The 19,918-nt window shown below is 42.6% G+C and overlaps 1 protein-coding gene across 2 annotated transcripts in view; it reads left to right on the forward strand.

The window, feature by feature from the left end:
- The window catches only part of coro7 (coronin 7), a 110,533-nt gene that overhangs the window by 31,826 nt on the left and 58,789 nt on the right, over nucleotides 1–19,918 (forward strand). For both annotated transcript variants that reach the window (XR_009665710.1, XM_061026472.1), the window contains exons 8-9: nucleotides 105–188; nucleotides 1,162–1,244. Coding sequence is in view for 1 of the 2 variants with exons in the window: in XM_061026472.1 (XP_060882455.1) it covers nucleotides 105–188; nucleotides 1,162–1,244 (167 nt within the window). In the remaining variant the exon portion in view is untranslated. The remainder of the gene's footprint in view (nucleotides 1–104; nucleotides 189–1,161; nucleotides 1,245–19,918) is intronic.

The following is a 19,918-nucleotide window of genomic DNA, read 5'->3' on the forward strand; positions in this document are numbered from 1 at the left end:
CATAGAGGTAATGGCATGTTGAAGAAGGATAGAGTAGTACGGAAAATGTTATTGTCTCTTTTTATTCTGTTGTCTGATAAAAAATCTTGCGTTGTGTCCCACAGAGTGCCAAGAGCCTAGAGAACAACAAGGATTCACGGATCCTGTGGGTCAAAGACGACCGTTTAGTCACCGCCGGATTTGACATGGTGAGGAACTCTTGACCTGTGAGATCTGCTGCTGCATGTTGCATTGACCAAAGACCTGTGTTCCCTTTGTGTTTTATTTTAATGTAACAAGTCAAGTACATGTGTGACATATACACACACTGCAGTTTCACACATATTCAATCTAGTAGCAGGTAAAGAAGCAGAGCTGAGGCGGGCCTTAAGACAAGCAGATACACTATGCCCACCTGTCAGTCAACTCAGCCGTCCCACTAATACATTTATGCTCAAATCTCTTCAAATAAAACATACAGATGAGTTTCACATGGGACCTTTACTTGGCTTTTGGAGCCTGCCTCAAGTGGAAACTCGAGGAACTACAGTTTTTTGCTACTTCCACATCGGCCTCATTTTTAAACCCCAGAGCCCCTGCAGCTTGGTTTGCACCCAAGTCGTCTAACAAATTGCTGCGACTGCAAAAAAAAAAAAAAGAAGCCCTGACACAACTTGTTAAAGACATTTGACACACACGGTAAACATTTATTAACGTGTTAGTGGGAATGCAAATGTTTAACACTGGTTGTATATTAAGCTGTTAGCCTTGAAATCACTCTCACAGACCATAATTTTACTTTCTGCCATTTGAAAGTGTTCAAGTTTGAAAGAGTGAAATTTGTACACAGGGCTTAACAGTGTTAACATTAGATTTTAATACATTGCATATTCTGTGAACCTCCTGTGCGGTGCTATTTATTGCATTTGCCACTGAGCAGACTTATTTACAGGCATTACTGCACCTGAAATATATGGTTAACTTGCTCTAAAACTTTAGAGACACAACCATAAATTGATTAAAAAAAAAAAAAAAAAAAAGTGCTAATATTTTGTAGAAACAATGTTCCTAACCTGAGTGCAGATTGTGTGTGTATGTTTGTATGATTTGTATGATTGTATCTGTTGGCTTAGATTTTTCATTTACATTGATTAACTGTACTTCTCATGTTGTTGTGTGTAGATGCGTAGTCGGGAGGTGAGGCTTTGGGACAGCAGGAAGTTGAGCTCCTCCGTCAGCTCAGTGTCACTCGGCACCTCCAGCGGGTGAGTCCTGCATCAGTGTGCATCCACTGATTTACTGACACAGTCGTGGCATAGACTGTGTTGCTCTCTAATGTCCACCAGTGGGACAGCAGTAGCTCATGTGTTACAGAACAAAGTGGTCTTGTGTACGTGAATTGACACACTTTGCATACATTTGATGTGTGTGGTATGTGTATGTGTGATAGTGGTTTGTGGCATTGACATACATGAGGATGATGTATGGAGGGTCTCTGCACATTTCGAGCTTCTTTGCGGCTTTATGGCTGGACAGAGGCAGACCTCCCAGAGCTCTGACACTGTCCCTCAACATTCCTGCCATTTCCTGGGTGAGAGCCACACAGAGAGACTCCTATCATCTCTCTTAGTGAAAGAAACAGTGTCTGTATGTGTATGTTCCTTATCCCTCTGTTCACAACTACTGTGAAGAATCAGGCAACAGTCAACACTTTGCCACTTCTCCCTTCAGCCGTCTGCTTGTCATTGCTGTGCCTGACCTTCGTGTATTTCTCCAAACACGGCAACTGAGGGCCGGAGGAGGAGCAGAATAAAATGATGAAAGGAAGAAGAGGGAATGGGAGGGGAGTGAGGTGTCTTTAAAAGATCCCACTTGTGCATTTTGCTGCTTTTATAAACAGGTTTGAAGGCCAAGTCATTCCAAACTGGATCAGACTGGATTCTGCCAGGCAAGTCTGCATGCTGTGGTGGAATAAATCAATAAATATGTGATCATAAATCTCAATTTAAAAAAAAGGCAGCGAGGTTCCGGCACATAGTGATGCAGATGTGCTTTGTTATGTTGCCTCTCTTAAACATGTCTGCAGCAGAACAGATTTATTCGTTGGCACGTGTGTGTGTGTGTGTGTGTGTGTGTGTGTGTGTGTGTGTGTGTGTGTGTGTGTGCCCACTTCGGGTTGCAGAAAGGACCGGCATGTTAGAAGATACACAACGTAAGTTTATTTGAACAGGATTATTAGTCCAGGAACACACATCAGGGAAGTGTTTCTGTAGAAAGCCTTTGTTTCTTTGTGTGTGTGTGTGTTTGAGAAGTTTAAAAGTAGACACAAAAAAAACATCCTCCACTCGTCCTCCTCCCTCTGCCCTCTTGTTCACCACTCATCTCAATTTCCTTTGCTTCCTCCTTCATTTAAGTGAGACGGATGGTTGACTGTCCAAGGGCCTCTTTGGAACTCATCGTATTGTTTGCTGCCAGCTTGTTTTTTCATGGGACTGGAGGATATCTGATGCAAGTGATGCCACACTTTTAAACTTTCCACTGGCAAAGCGAAAAATTCCCCAACAAAACACTTTCAGGAAGGAGTGTCTGCTGAAACCACAGAGGATAGTGTTAATTGGTGAATTTTATTGGTGTCTGTCCTCGTAGACGAAGGAATGTAGAAGTTTACTCATAGTCTGTTGCCGCTGCTTTGTGGGTGTGATGATAATGGCGCAACTTGACGAGAATGTACCAACAATGTGACGAATCCTACTCAGCAGTTCTGCTCATCTGGTGACAAGCTGTTTTCCTATAGTGCCTTCTAACTCAGCCACTGTCTTGTTTTCTTGATGTCCGTCCACACTTTCTTGAATCAGCAGAAGAGCCCGCCATATTGGATCAATTTCATACATTTAATTAGCTTTGAATTTCCAGAGAGGCCATTTGGTTTCCTGTAATTTGGATATGAGCTAATTTGAAAAACTGTGATCTTTCATCGTACGTAATTGCTCGGGTGTGTGCTGACCGCTCTGCAGTACGTCCTGTATTAAATCACTTCAATGATGATATCATATGGCGGGTCGGTGTGTCAGAGAGCTATCACTCCCAAGGCCACATCCCCTCCAGATGCCTGCAGACAAGCGCTGATATAAAACAGGTAAGGCAATCAAGAGATGGATGAGACCTTGCCCTTTACTGCCATTCCGCCTCGTCCCAGCCCTCCTCATTCCTCACATCTTCTTTGCCACAATATTACCTTCACCTTCTGTGCGCTCAACTGTTTTATATCTTGAATCTATTCTGTGGAGCCTGAGAAATATCTGTTAGCTTCTTGCCCTGTTAAAAAGGAAGATTCTGCCTTGACCATGGTCTAGTCTGGGCTTCAGACTCGAGCTGCTGTTACAGGCCCAGACTCCATTCTTCTCTTTTACACTCCACTGTGAGAAGCATCCAGAACACTGTCATCAACAAACAAGTCTTCAGGAGTTCAATGGGGGGGGGGGGGGGGGGGAGTAGTATATAACCACTACTTCTAATAGTGTCATACATCTCAGTCAAAGATTTAATGAAACTAAAGATCTCTTAGATGTAGTCTGCCATAAGCAAACGCTGATGTGAAAAATGGTTGGCCTGTTTTTTAGGTAAAAGTCTAGGTCAAAATGTCCATAACTTCTGTCTGCTTTCTCAGTTTATATCTTTTTTTTTATGTTTTATAATGCAACTTAGAAAAGGCTAATGTCTGGGCATCCTTCCATGAATGCTATAGGTACTATTTCATCTGTATCTTGTGTAGTTTTTTGGGTAAAAGCAACATGGTTTGCCATCATTCAGTTTATTTTATTCTGCATCACATTGTCCTTGAGTTCCTTGTGTCTCTCAGGATTTCAAATCCTTGTTTCTGGTTTTTTTATTGTATTTTTTTTTCTTTGGATGGTATTGTTTTAGCTCAACATGGTCCAACTTCATTTCCCCTGTGTATGACAAACGGCCTTGAAATAGACAAAATGCAATAGTCAAAAGGAGACCATATCTACATTTTTCTTCACACTTGATGGATGGAAGCGAAACATTGTACACGAGCAGCCGAGGAAGCTGAAAGTCAAACATCCATAGAGGGGCATTTCCTCCCTGTCATGTTTTGCCTGAGGTGCATATGAAGATGGATTTGTTCTTTTTGCCTGCCTGTTGTTAATTAAAAGAGCCTTGGTAAACATGCTGTGCAATCGGAGCGGCGAGCTGGCTTGTGTCAGGTTAGTTCTGCTCGTCCACAACATTCGGTAGGACTGTTTTCTTTGGAGTGTCACAACATAAAGAGGCCCGGGAGCATGAGCCAGTGAAACGGGGTTGTGGGTGGAATATAATTTGGATGGAGAATAATGAGGGGGAAATGTTTATTCTTTTGGTTGGGGTTGAAATTGAGACCGAAAAAATTGAGGGGCCGAGGGTGATGATTCTGAGAGGGGTGTTTTTAACTCTGCAGAGGTTGCGTTTTCTGCATGCTGGTTTTTCCATGGATGCTTCAGATCTGGACTTTGGACAACAACAAAGATCTGTGTGCTCCTCTCTTCGCCATGCTCTACCCTCTATAAACCGAATTATAATAATGAGTTTAATTGAGCCTCTAAGCCAGCTGCAATCAGTGAACTCTACAACTGGACACAATTGCAACCAGCCTGGCGTTTAAAATGCATGATAATTGTCCATGTTCTCCTGCTTTTGCAGCTACACACAGATTCACCTCACTTAGAGCTTTAGTCTTCGTGATGCACGTCCTTGCTGTAGCTTGAAATTGTGTCATAAGGCTGACATTGAGATCTCTCAGGGTGACCGGGTCATGATTTAGCATAACGAATCTGTGATCTCAGAGAAAGTCTTGCTTTAACCCCTGTAATAGTCCACAGTCACTTCCAATGTTCTGCTCATGTAGGCAGAGAGGCACATGAGTCTTCTGTAACTCTTGTTATTTTCTTGCATGAGGCTGATTTAAAGAGATGGCTGTGACCCAGTGCCCACCAGTATCCATCCTGGCGATTGGAGAGGACATAAGCCAGTCCCTGGAGAGCTGACCCAACTGTTTTCCCAACCGAGTCAGGGGTTACAAAAAGAACTCCCCCTCGGAGACATGCACTGCTGACAGACTGTTCTGTTAGAGAGAGGGGTTTTGCGGTGGATGCATGGGAGTACCCCAGGTGTGTTGCACATACTCACACCCTCTTTTGACCGTCCACAATCTATTTCTGTGTTGTTTTTTTTTGTAGTCTACCAGAGTCGTGCCTTGGAGCAGGGCCCAGTCATTGGGTGTAATTGAGCCAAACTCCCTTTAATCAGATGGATCGAGAAGAGGCCTGTGCCCCAGAAGGGGACCAGCTTTTTAGAGAACAGTCCCCCCTTTCTCCCAACCCCGACTGAGGCGCTCTCAAATCAGTCCCAGATGAAGGCTTTCCTGTGGGGATTAGGTGCAGCTGCAGCACCGCTAACCAAACCCGAGCACACAGCCACAGAATGTTTGAAAGATAGTTTGACCTTACTCACTTCTCCTGAGTTCACTTCGTCGAGCAAGTGGGGCTTCGTTGTTTTGGTCCACCTTAAACAGACGGTCATGTTTTGAATGGAGGGAAAGGCAAGACTACCCTACTTGGTCGATCCTCAGGGTCAAGTCGACAGTTCAGCTGCTGCAGGACGACCTTGGGGGAAGGGAATGGGGTAAAGATGTGACCGCACACGCTCTGTCAAAGAACCTGAACTCTGACAGTTGAAACATGATGTCTGGAATCTGTTAGTCATTTGGGGTTTCAGTTTAAGATTCAGTCGGTTTGATCAGGAAAAAGAGGATGAAAAAAAGGTGGAGGAAGAAGCCCTAAAATCCCCACTTGTTTTTTTTTTAGGGATATCGACTCTTTGTGAGCTTTTACTGGCTTTTCTTGTAGGCTCATGTGGCAATCCCAACCTTCTTATACTCCATAACACCTCATTGAAGTCATCTGTTCCTCTTTCATGCCCTGTGATCAGCTAACACAGAAAATGTCCTCTGATGCCTGGGTCCTATTAACCTGTCAAAAACCTAGCTGTTATCCTTCAGTAAAGCCCTTCTTTATCCTTATCTGGCCACCTATTAGACTTTCTGTCTGTTACCATTTGTCCTGTTTCTCACTCTTCATTCTCTTTATCCTGCACATATAGAATGAAAGGAAGGAGAAAATGTTTTTTTTTTTGTTTTTCTTCAGGTGCTAGTGTCTGGGATTCAAATTAAGTGGGTTTTTTTTAGAACAGAGTCTAATGGAGCCTTTCATAACTGGTAAAAAAACATATGGAAGTATGTGGAGCGTTTGGCAGAGGATATTTAATATAATTCACAGAGGGTTTTGATTTCATCCCGCAGGTATGTGCTCAGCACTCCAGGGATCAGAGGGACCCTTTTGTGTGAACTCGCCACAGAAGGAAAAATAGAAAAAAGAAAATCTCTCCCTCCCACCTTCAGCTGCCTCCTTCCTGCTTACCTCCCCCTTCTCCTCTTCCATTCACCTTTTGTTTTCTTTTTGGTATGGATTTAATGCCATGTAGTAGCCTATGCTGGTGATGATTTGTGAAGAGCTGCTCCTTATTACATAGCAGTTGAAAGCGTTTTAAAACAGTTAATCTAATTGCACAAATGTCTAAAAACTGGATGACCCTTTCCGTAACCTCACTCTAATCTTCCTCATCTTTAGAGTTTGAGACAGTCTCCGACTTCACTTTTCATCCTTTCTTTAAAAACAACAGTGAGGTTGCACTTGCAGCTGCAGATATTTCTATTACTCCAACATCTGGGGAAAATATCTCCTTTCAGTTAAATAAAAAAAAAATCACTGGCAATAACATGTGGGATCATTGCCCTACCTAAAAATCCTTCACACTTTCCTTCACAAAAGTTCAATTCAGCACTTTTCTCCTCCTCTATTGGACAGAAAATCAGTCACTGAGAGTTTGATAGAGGTGTGAAGAAGACTGGGTTGGCGGTGTTAGCTGCAGAGATCTAACTGGAAACAGCATGGGTCATTATTCAAAGTTCATACATGAAATATTAGTAAAATAACTGCTACAGGCAGAAGGATGCTTTTTCAGGAGAAGCAATATCTACTGTTTTTTCAGGTATTTGGGTATTTTAGTATCATATTTCTGCTTTACGTTTCCATTACTGTATATTTGTAATTCATTTGTCAAACCTATCCTTCTCACTTTTTTTAAGTGTTCTTGTATACCCCCACTTTTCCTCCCCAACTCTTTCAGCACATGCATGTGTTTAAGACTAATGATTGTCCCTTTCACGAGAGTCAGGAACCGTGGCGCAGCAGAGCTCCCGTTTTTAAATCATGCCGTGCTTCTGGACGCCAGTCGCCTCCTGGATGCCTGCCACCCTTCTCTGCTGTGGTAGAAAGAGCAATTTGAAAGATGGAGAGAAGTGTGTTTCCCATTAGTAGATGGTTTCCTGTACCCTGCACCCCACCCACCCCCACCCCTGCAGACTGGCCTCCACTGCTGCAGATTGGCAGCGTGTCATTGCACACCTCATAGCCTTACAAAGAGTATTGAAGGCTCAAAGGGAGGGGTAGAAAGACTGCTATGTTGATGCACACAGACAAGCAGGCGTTTTTCATGCCGACATAAATTACATGTGCTGACACACGGGAGAGACCGAGATAGATAGACCTTCTTAAATTACACAGTCAGAGATAAGACTAAGATCAAACTTGTGGTAGTTCCAACCTCTGCTGTTCTCTCAACATGTTCTGATCAAAAGTGGGTAAAGTCTGGAGTTTGACCACCCCATCAATAGAAGTTGACCAACACAAAAACCCTAGTGTTTGTTTTGTATGTACAGTGTTGTGCTGAATGAGGATATTCGGTCCAATGACTTTATTCTAGAAGTGAGTAGCTTGAATATTTCTTTATAAAACAGCTTGTTTCCTGCTGTTGCTGTCAGAAGCCTCCATGTCAAAAGACCACTTCCTCTAGGTATTATTTCTGGCCCCTCACTCGTCCTAATTTTTGTATCATTTTGAAACTATTTAACTCCTGAACTCTTTTTTTTCTTGCTGTTCTATCCTTGAGACTTAACCTGGGATTTGAATGTTTTGCTAAAAGATTCAAGTTTATTCTTGTCCTTCTTTTGAATTTAGCTTCTGATGCGTCCGCACCTTCAACCTACTAGAGTGTTGATTGGTCAGACAGTTGTAAAGGGTTTAATAAAAATGATCTGTTCTGCACTTTACTGTTTTGTTTTTTTATTGGGGTACAAGTTGTTTGTAATGCTGAGTTCAGCAGTGCCTGACCTACAACAAACACCTTCATATTTATAATTTTTCAGCCTCATTATGGCTTTTTTTTTCCTCGTTTAGAAACTACAGAGATCCAAATGCAAAAGTAACTCTTAGAATGAAATCTAACCTTTATTCTAATGGGCATACATCAATAACAAGGTGAAGCATTGCTGCCCAAGAAACACAGAAGCAGCCTGTTATCCTTGTTTCTCTAGTACCTGGCTCTTAAACACAAAGTCATTGTTTCCAAATCCTTACAGATAATCATGATCGCCAACACTAAGGCCAAAGATAATCTGGTAGTATGTCAGCCAATGGGTTTTACCATTTGTAAATGATCTGTATAACATCAGCACAGCATGCATCTCCATCTGGTTCTATAGCAAAGCCAGCCAAGCTTTCCATCTGAGCAGACTTTTCCTATTGTTTAATAGAGAGTGCATCCAAAGTAGATCGTCTGTTCATACTATTCTCTTTTATGATCACGTTTCCTTAATAGAAAAAAAAACGGTGATCCTGGACCGGTGTATGAGGAAGAGACTCTGAAAAACAGAAGGACATTTTTTATTGAACAGAGGCTCCCTGATTGGTCGGTGGCAGGTGGGCCACATGTGCTCCTGGCTGATGTCACTTCCCATGTGGGCCCTATTTGTCTGCCCACACTGTGGAAACATGTCAGCGCCAGTGAGGCAGGAGTAATATGCCACGCTTAGTTTAATGGGAAAAGTGCTGAGGCATGCCGCTGCTTACTGTCTGTATATGTGAATCAGGACTGTATATGGACAACAAAGAGGGAGACAAAAAAAGGCATGGAAAGGACTGCAAAGCCTTTCAGATTTCTGTCGTCTCTATGGAAATAATATTACAACAGCTGCACCTGCATGACCTCCTTGTTTTTTTCTGCCGAAGATTGTGTGTGCGTCAAGTGCACTCGGTCTAAGCAGATTAAAAAAAACTCATCAAAATGTAATTGGTGGGAGAGTTGAGGGGGGCGATGGTGGCCAGGAAATAATTCTCCCATTGTGCAGAGCCAGTTAAAGAAAGAGAGGAGAAGAAAAGGTGGAGGACCCTAAGGGGAAACACCAGTTGGTCTTTAGTCTGTGTGCTCTTGAAAAAAAAAAAACCTCTATGGACTTTCCTGCTCAAACGTAAACTGAATGTCCTCTTTCTGAAGCTGGCTTACATTATTTCAGCCAGGTCAATTAGTCACTCTGCTATTGTATGGGAGCTTTGTGATAGGCTGGAGGGGGCAGGGGGCTGAGATGTTGGGGACAAGCAAGAGGTAGAGTCTTGTAAGAATTTGGAGTGTCAGTCCTCTTTTGTGTCTTTGCCATATTTTGGTCTATACTTTCTTTGCTCGTGACACAAACATGATAAGGAAACAGATGTTATCATATTATAAGATCTAGAGAAACTGTTTTAAAGTGAGTCCAAGACATGCCAATTATACTTTAAGACTAATTTAGTATATGAATTTGCATTTTCAAATGAGCAGCTGTTTAATTGTGAAAATAAGCCTTCAAGTAAGGTTGCTGCAAACCACTAGTGCAGTCAAGTAGACCCACATGGATGATTGTGAAAGGGCGGTTTGCTGTGGTGTGCTGTCTCCCATAAAGTCTTTGGATTTTCTCACCCCATAGTTCCAAATTCGAAAGTCTTCTAAAAAGTTGTTCATGTCCTAGTCCATTAGCAAGCGGCCATAGGGGCACTCTTCCAATACACTTAGCATGCTTTTGTGTGTGTGTGTGTGTGTGTTTGTGTGTGTGTGTGTGTGTGTGTGTGTGTGTGCTGAGGGTGTTGAGGGTGCCTCTCACACAGCTGGCTAACATTGAGCTGGAGGGGCTGCATTCCTACCAGCAAGCTGGACAGGACAGTTCTCACACACATATATGCATACGTGCCACGCTGTCGTACCCCTGTGCATGCCTGGACAGATCTGCCATTTCTTTTTCCTTTTTCAGTACAGGCAGACCATTGCCAAACAGTATTCATCATCACTCTGCAGGATTTGACAGGTGGAGTGACATAGGCTTAATCATCCATGTCTGTCTTTAGCCATGCGTTCACAGCCGCATGTGATACCTTAAAAAGATAGTACTCTTTAAAACAAACAGAATGGATTCCACGTATTTCTGTTTCTTTGTTTTCATCTTTACCTCACTTGCTCCTTGTTTAGCTCCATTTATAGCCGTCACTAAAAGCTGAGTGTGGCAATCGATCACACTGTTTTTGTCCTCAAATATTTCTGTCTACCAGCTCTCTGATTGTAATTTCTGTTTTCCTGGAACTACCAGGAACTACAGACTGAAAAGCAGACATTGTAAAGCTGATGTGCATGTTTCCCTTTCCAGTTGGGTTTCTTTATAAGCCAGCTGTGTGGACTGGGTCATTGAGTTAGGGTGAAAGAGCAACTCCAACACAAAGCACCTTAGACAAACATGTTTGACCAAAAGACCAGTCTTTATAAAGAGAGAGGCCTGGTTACTGAAAAACATTTAAAGGACCACTTGTTCCTTAGGGCCAGAGGGACAAAGCTGGGAAGCTGCTGCGTCTTTCACGCTGACCTGCCTGGGTGGTGTTTCGGGGAGTGGGTGGGTGGGGCGGGGGGGGGACCTTTCATTAGCACTGGACTGAAAAAACACAGACTTGATGGACGATTGGCGATAGAAATTCATACACACACTTGGACTGGTGAGGTGGCCCGTATTGTTCTTAACTGTTCTCCACACATCCTGGCCATCATGGGCCATCCACGGTCCACTGCTGCTGTGAAGCTGTGGGGACTCACAGCTGTGAGCTGGCCGGCTGTGCGCCGTCTCCACGCTCAGCTTCGAGCTAGCTACTGTGCAAACTAACACACGCGCATAAACACATACAGCAAGTTCAGCCAGTCATGACGTCCAAACTTTTTTGCACATCCAACAGCAGTCTTTTGTCAATAAACGTCTTTACACTGTGAAGTGAGAGGTGAACATCTGACCTCATTCAATCTTCTGGCCTTCAGGAAAGACTCTGTTGAGTGTCTGCTAGAGGATGAGGCTTTGTCTCTTCTTTTAGCTTTCTCTTGTCTCAAAATGTATAGTCACTAATTAAGATTTGTCTGTCGTCATCATATCATGACATTTGTTCCTTACTTGTTGCTTTTAGAGTCTGCTTTTTTAAAGACTAAAATCTGCAGGATATTTCCATATAGGCCAAGGTGACATTTTGTGCTTTTGTTTCAAGGTGTATTCTGTTCATAGTTTTTTTTCATTCTGCCAGCTGTGTAAGTGGAAAGATTTTCCATAAAATATATATAAACATCACCGAAGTGAAGTTCTGGCGTGGACTTTGTTGTTTTTTGGCGTTTTGAAATAGTGTCCTGGGTGCTGTGTAAGGGTAGCAAGTGCCAAAAACTTGCAGTTTATCTTGATATCTATCTCTGTTTTTCTGCGGTTGTCAGGTGATGTTAATCAGGTGATGTAGGATATGGAAAATTAAAAAGCCTGCGCTGCATTGTTCAATGCTGGCCGCCATTTTGCTGAGCTCTCTTTGGCCTCCAGGCCTCCGCACCACTGACACATGACTGAAAACTATGAATACGTCAAACTTTTAGAATTGTTATGAAAGGCTTTGCCAAAAGGTGGTGAGGCAGAGTGGGATATCCTGGCACAACTTCAACAACTACCAAGGTGCATGAAGAGTGAAAGGCTTAAAGAGGTATTAAAAGCTTGTAGTATGAAGATCAACTCTATTAACAAACTAGACCGACACGTTTTGGCTTGTGGCCTTCATCACGGTGCCTGGTGAAGGCCACAAGCCGTAACGCGTCGGATTAAGGTGTTAATAAAGTTGATTTTCATACTACAAGTGTTGATAGAGCTTTTTGACCTCCAAAAGCTCACAGCCCTCGGGACAAATGAGACATGAATTTTACAGAATTTTGAATGCCTACACAGTTTTAGACAGTCTCCTAAAGGCATTTCAAGTATGAAGCTCATAATAGGAGTCATGGAGATGAGTAGAGAAGTGTATACTTGGCTTAACGCTACATAAAGTAGGCGTTCATGACAAATAGTTTTTGAAGAGTTACAAAATAGTTAAACTGCCTACACCTTTCGTTGTTGATTTCAGACACAAGACTGTTAAAAAAACAACTCTGATTTAAGTATACCTGTAAATAAACATTCAATCTGGAGTCTCTGTTAAGTGTAATGTATACTCCACCAGAATGCTTCTGACAAAAATGTCCAGTATGTCCTAAACCCCTCCTTTCCCTGGTCTTTATGCAATTCTATACCTACTCAAGCTTTGCTCTTATACAAAGGTCTTCTCTTCCTCTCTCTGTGTTTGACCATAATCAAGACAAGCATTTAAGCAAGGAAACTGGAGTTGAACAACACTGCATGCCAAGTATTTGCTTAGAAGAACAGAACCCCGACTACTATCTCCAAACCTAAAATCCACAGTGATTGTAGAAAGCCCTACGAAAATAGATGGAAACGATGGGATGCTCAGAGAGCCAGAAAGAGACAGACCAATGAAGACGGGGACAGAATAAAAACGGACAGAAGGAGAGAGTAGGAAAATATGTGTTGGCTGCCGAGATAGAGCTGGCACCACAAATTCTGCTCCTGACCTTTTTAGTGGGTTTGTTTAAATTATATCCCTTACGAGGGGAAAAATGTGGTGGTTGAACTGCAGAGACCCCCCCTCTACACCCACCCTTCCTTCTCTTCATCGCTGTCTGCTGTCGTTAATTATTTCTTCAGGAGTGCTCCATCCATCTTTTAGTCCCCTCTCTCGCTTCAAGCCTCCATCTTTCTCTTTCTTTCGATCGTCATTCCTCTTTGTTTTGTTAAGTTGTTTCCCTTTTTGTTCACATCCTGATAACTCTACTCTTATTTTGTCCATTCATCACCTCTGCCTCCTCCATCCCAAACCTCTACTTTTATGTCTTTATATCAGCCTCCCTCCCCTCTCAAACTTCCCCACAGTTATGCTATTTTTCGCTGTGCATGGAGGATACATTTAGCTTGTGGTTGCTTGGGAAGCGATGGCTACGTTACAGGGGAGGGGGGGTGGGGGGGTCTGGTGAATCGCTACCTTCTCTAAGCCACAGATGGCTCCATGAGGGCTGATGCAGACTTTCCACTGGGGTGAACCCATCGACTTGGGGTGCCCACTGGGGTGCTCAGTGCGCCGTGCGCACACGCCTAGGCCACAGGCCGGGCTGGCAGGCACCCACACAGGCACGCGGCGTCAGCCTGCCCAGCGGGTGTCCCTGTTTATGTTTGTCTTGTGTGGTGGTGAGGCTCTCACTGTGCTGTAGTGACCATAGCACCACCCAGCCCGGCACGCCACCCTTTCCCAAGAAATGCCCTCTCCGACCCTGGACAGTTGTGGGCTGTAAGTGGCTTTTGGCGTCCGTCGCTGCATCTGGACTGGACAGATGTCTGCTGTGGTTGAGCTCAGGCCGTACTTAAAGGGCCATACTGGTGGTTTGCATGTTTTAGCTCATGAAATACAGATTGTGTATACTTAAAATTACTGCCTATCATTTACAAAGGCATACCATAAATCATTTGGTCGCTTGATCAGTCCAGCATGAAACTGGACTTGAATAGACTTCAAACTTGCATCAGATAGTTGATCCTCTGCAGTGACCATTTTGTACCCTTCCTTGTTATATACAAGATACATCCTTGATCATTTGAAATGCAGCTAAAAAGAGGTTCTGGCTCATTTCTAATTACGACTTTAAAAAGTTTAAGCATCAGACCTTTTGAAGGTGGTAACCAAAAAAACATATTCATTTGTTTTTTGGTGGGGGAGATTGATATCCATATAAATTGGCTTGCAACAGTGTGGACTTCCGATTTAAAAAGGACGTCTGAGTGCCTTTGTCTCTGTTTAGCCCCCGCTGGTCAGGATATGTAAACCAGCTCCCTAATTACCAGACAACAGCCTGTAAAAAATTAGCCTTATCCTGGTCTGCTACTCATTCAAGAGCTCACTAGTAATCAGCTTCCAGCCACTTGTGACTGTCCAGACCCTCCCTACGGACAGGATTAGCAGATCTGTTGTATGTTTGAGTGTAATGACCCCCTTCCAAACACACCCCTCCCTCAGAGTGTTGTCAGGAACAAACAGGTGTTTGTTGAGCGGAAGGTAATGATCCATTCCTCTAGAGTTAGAGTTCACATGCAGGGTTCAGAGGTCAGGCGGCCTCAGCCCTGTGGCAGCAGGATGTTTGAGACGGCCATTATGATCTGCCAGTGAACACTCGAGTTCGGGCTGGATGTTGACGTGGGTTCGGAGGAAATGGAATTAGTGTGACTAATCTGGATTACTGATGTTAGGACAGCACACAATGTTAACACTGGGTATGGAACAAAATATTGATATGGCAATATATCATTGTCCTGACTCGTGTGGTAGGATTATTGAACCACAGGTGCCAAATATCCATATTTTAATAAAAGATCTGTGGCGCTCCAAACTGATTTCCCTGCCCATTGGTTTCCCTGCCAGTTTAAATCACTGAATATAAGTTTAATGACTGAAGAAGAAGTTGACAGCAGAAAAAAAGAAGAAGAGGAGGACAGTGGTGAAAAGAAGTTAAAAGACAAAGCGTAATAAGAGGTGAAACTGACACCAAATTGCAGTGAATATATGAACCCATTAGCTTTTAAGGGGCATTTTCTTTGGTTAATCAGATCAGTGTGATTTATCATTATATGGTTGTCTTAAAATAAATCAATTATCACAGAATCACTTTTTAATGATATTATGGTTATTGTGGGCCGCATGTGGTTTGGTATCGTACTGTGTCGTATCGTACCACAGTTTATTGTAAACACTTCTACTAACTGCTGACTCCCTTACATTATCCCTGCTTACATTTTTCTGAAAGTTTTCCATGAAAACAGCGCATATAAGCCCACATACCTAAGTTGTACCATTGAATCCATCCAAACACTTGAGGAGGGATTTAAGGCATGTAGTCAATGTATGTAAATCATTCTGTCCACACAGAGACACCAAGAGCCCCGACTGTGATGAAAAGGATTACAGGCACCTAATCCGTGCCTGTCGCCACCCTCCTCACACCACACACACACACACACACACACACACACACACACACACACACACACACACACACACACACACAGTGCTCTTATGGTGTAGAAATATTTTAAATCCAATCTTTATAATATATCTGAGACTTTAGTGTAAACCTGTGTCAAACTTTTTTTTAAAACTTTATATCCAAACTCTGTGTTATACCTCCTGTATTTAAATAGGTGTTGGTAGAATTTTCCTTTTTCTTCTCACCTCTCCATACCCATAATATGCCCACCCACGTTACAGCATAGCTGAGCTAAGGTTTGAGATAACACAGGAGCTCCCGCTACAAACAATGTGGAATCTGCAGATGTGTGTATACACAGCAGAGCAATGATGCAAGTGGAGTTTGAAAGTTAGCGCAGGATGTGTACACAGCAGCGTTTGATGAATGTCTGCTTGCGTCTAAGGGGGGGGGGATTTATCGGAGTGCTTGACCCCAGAGGCCTCGGCCGTACTGCATGCAGTCAGTGTGCTTTAAGTTATGGATATTATGCTTCTGCTTTTTTGTTTACACTGCAGGGTTTTTATCTGAAATGTTGCTGTGAGTTTTGTGAAATGAGAAATGGAGGTATGAAAAGAAGTCTGGAGGGCGAGAGGGAGAGGAAAGAGTAGATCTTAAGTTTCCATGTCTAACAATCCAATCGTTTTTACCGAATTAGTTGAATCCCGTTAAATGAAGAATATGTCACTCTCACGTAAGATCCTTTTGTGACAGAATTTTGTAAAGCAAAAAGGATTATTTGGGTCGTTAATTTGTTCCAGTTTATCTCAAATATCGTTCAGGCTCGAATCAGGATCCGTTCCAACACATGCTGCTGATGCCTCATGTGGCTCTTTTTTAAGTGTTTGGAGGATCATTGCTTAAAAACTGTATTTCCAGCTGCAGTTTAACAGAATTTTGTTTCAATTTGTTCAATGTTTAGCAATAGGAGACATTTCACAACAGCTGGAAGCTGCAATACTCTTGTCAGCATATCACACACACAAACATAGATCCCTTGGATTAATTGAAAAGTTTGTGTTGCTGACCTTTGAGAGATGAATTAGAGTGTGAGTATTATTGTTTCTAATCAGTTCCCTCCCCACCCTCTATTGTGCACGCATGTGGGGCCCCTTATGGTGACTTCTCTTCGTCTATGTGTCCAGTCATCAGAGGTTAAGGATGGTGTCTGTTCTTTTTCAATAGAGCAGAAACCATTCATCAACAGAGATGCTTTGAAGTGATTATTCTGGATTACTTTCAACACTTTTTATTGCAGAGACAGCAGGTTTTCATTAGTTATCTGCAGAGACTGTCATATCAGTTTAGTTTGTTTTGTACCGTAACACCTGCATTTAATCATCTCTTGTTCAACGCTGAGCCTGTAAAAAAACATGCTACACAACACTTCTAATATAGGTCTGAGAATATAATCAAGTATGAACAGAATAAATAATAAAGAATCATTTTTTTTATTAAACCCAGAAACAATGACAGCTGGCTGTTACTGTCACTTGTCTTGTTTTCCTGTTTCTTTTGTCTGGAGACGGTTTTGGTTGGAAGCGTTGAGGTATTTTGGGACCACAACAAACTTTGTATGAAGCCTGAGGCTCGGCAGATGCTTGTGTCAAATCTTAACTCTTGGTGACAATCACTGGAATTCAGCGCTGTTGAAAAATGGAACCTTCTGCTGGTGTCTCTAACCACTAGCTGCAGGAACAGCTGCTCAGGCCTTCATCACCTTTCATCACAGCTGGTTTCAGACAAAGGTCGTGTGAGGTAAGCAACCTCGCTCAGGGCCTCCAGACCTCTGCCACTCATCCAGATGAATGGTTACTGCAGAATTTGATCTTTTGTTTGGCCTTTATTAACTGTCTTAGCTGGTGACCTTAAGGTAATCTAGTGTAAAAGCTGTATTCTTTTCACTAATGAATGACACATTTGAAACAGTTCTAACCAATTCCAGCTCGGAAAAAAGGACAGGCCAAGAAACGGTATCTTCCAGCCAGTAAAATCAGAGAGGGCTTTAAGGCACTCTTCCATTTGTTGACTCTTCAATAACTGGATCTGATTAGTTTATACGATAGCTACACGCTTGAGCTGTGAGCTTCATCTGCCTTTCTTCTGCAGCTTATTGGAATTTTACAATCTCCTCTGGCATGCTTGAATTTGGAACAGTTTAAACCAAAATGTGAAAGTATGTTTCCCCCTCTTGCACTCTTTTTACCCTTCTTGAGTGACCTCCTCTTGGTCTTCTATCTCCTCTTTTCTCCTTTGTAAATGCCATATTACTCCTTTGGTGATGTTTTTCTGAATGAGTGAAATTCCCTCACCCACTTTCCCTTTGAAATAGGATGCACACTTGGGATTCTTCACAGAGGTGACAGGAGGTTTTTTTTTTTAGGTGCTCTTACTTTATACTGGGGCCTTTTTGGTGATTGCACACACACACACACACACAAGCACACACACAATCTCCCTACATCTCCACGACTGTCCACCTTTGTTCCTTTCATCAGTGAATCACAATCAGAAAGACGGAGAGGCTTTTCTGTGCGTGCACCCTGCCTCACCTCAGCCCAGATAACATCCCTCCACCTCCCTCTTCCCTCAGATTTCATCATCGCTCAACAAATCTAATTTCTAATTCTTTTCATCCTTTCTTTATCTCAAAACTTTGCTTTAATCAGCACTATATCTGGTTTCCCTTGAGCTTGGGAAGAAGCAACTAATACTTCTATAAAGCATTAGATCAGCCGTGGCTATTTTGGGACACAAATTCATAGTCAGATCCACATGTCTTGTCTTCCAAAATTACATTAAGCTCTACATTTAAGAACATGATATATTATGAAATTGTCACCAAAGGAAAAGTGGGAGGATTAGTCCCTCCACTGAATGTAATGTTTAACAGAAGTCTTTCCCTATACTGCACTTAGTTTTGGTATTTCTAACTTTCCAAATGTGTAGCATATCATATTTGATGATGCTTGTGTCAAATTTTAAAAAAATAACTCTTCCTATTTTTGAGTTTGTCCTGTAATCAGGGATAGCCACCACTAGAGGTGAAGGGATACGTGGTAACAGGATCATGAACTGAAAGAAACACATTTTGTGACTAAAAATAGTCCTTTCACTGTCCTTTTATTTCTCGAACTGAAACAGTTCTAAAGTAGTAGTAAAAAATATTTTTTTAAACCTTGACACTTAGATACTTTTCTATCCCATGTGTGTGTTTCAGTTATTTTTGGGCCTTTTTGCCTTTATTAGATAAGTCAACTTGGAGGAGACCCAGGTCCTGCTTTTTCAAACTCACAGCCGCTGCATGAGACGAGGACCACAGCCTCCTCACATCGGGCGCACAACGTAACCGCTATCGGCGTTCCACCTACCCCACGTGTTTTAAATGAGAAAGACTGCAGTCTTCCTCAGGCAACGGCCAGCTAGGTGTATAATGATGAATGAAAACGTACCTGCATATCACATGGAGCTGATCCAAAAAATAACTTGATATCTGCCGAAGGTGAAGCCTCAGAAACAAAAATATAGCCCCCCTTGAGAAGACAGGTCTTGGGCCATTGCCTATATTTTAAAGGTTTAAAACTCGTCATAATTACACACGTATAACCCTTATTGCCATAACCACGTAATCCTATTATGCATAGCGTACTCGCCAGCTAGCGTTGTCCATTTCCATTATTAAACAACAATAAGTGGTTGGTCTTCGTTTTCTACAGAGAGAGGAAACATTAACTCAAGAGGACACAAATGACAAGCCTTGGATGGAAGAAAAATATCTGCACTGGGAAAATCATCCCGCCATTTGTTTTTATATCTAATAGTCTACCAGACAGAACGTGAAATGAACTGCATGTGTGCCTTCTCATATAAGCTGCCAAGAACTAACCCATGTCAAATCCTTACTTCAGCTTTCTTTCTCTCTCACTTCTCGTCTTTCCCCTCGTTTATTTTGGTCGGAGAAGCATCTGGGCCATCTGCTGGCACATAGTGGCAGCTCTATGGTAAGAGAGGAGCCAGTGGCACACCACCCATCATCTGTTATTAGTTCTTCAGAGAGATTTAGAGGGAGAGGAGGAGGGATGTGGGGCAGGCGAGCTGGAGTTAGTACAGTAGGGAAACAAGCAGACGGCCAAAAACTGGAGCCAGAGGACCAGGTTCCAAAAACAAAGTGGTGGTGTGTTTTCTATACTCAGCTCTTCTTTTCCTTCTCCACTCTTTTACGCGGCTGCTGCTGCAAATCCTTTATTAAAAACTCTAGGTGCTGGTGGATTGCTGAATGAAGCAGCTTAACAACAAAAGCTCCAGAGAAAAAACTATGATTTGTGTTTTCTGTGGAATTAATTCGATGCCCCCGAGCGGCCGCTGAGTGTTGGCTGAGTTCGGAGAGATGGTTCGAGGTTACTGAGAGGTCAGCTGTACTGGGTGGGTAGTAATGCTATTTGGATAGTGCGAAACAGAGCAGTGGAAAGGTGACAGAAAACCCCTATTTGAATAAAAGATTGAGAATTGCAGGGGGAAAAACAAACACTACATGCAGCCAGATGACCCA

The sequence above is a fragment of the Labrus mixtus genome, chromosome 20 (genome assembly GCF_963584025.1).
Source record: "Labrus mixtus chromosome 20, fLabMix1.1, whole genome shotgun sequence".
In the NCBI taxonomy this organism is placed as follows: domain Eukaryota; kingdom Metazoa; phylum Chordata; class Actinopteri; order Labriformes; family Labridae; genus Labrus; species Labrus mixtus.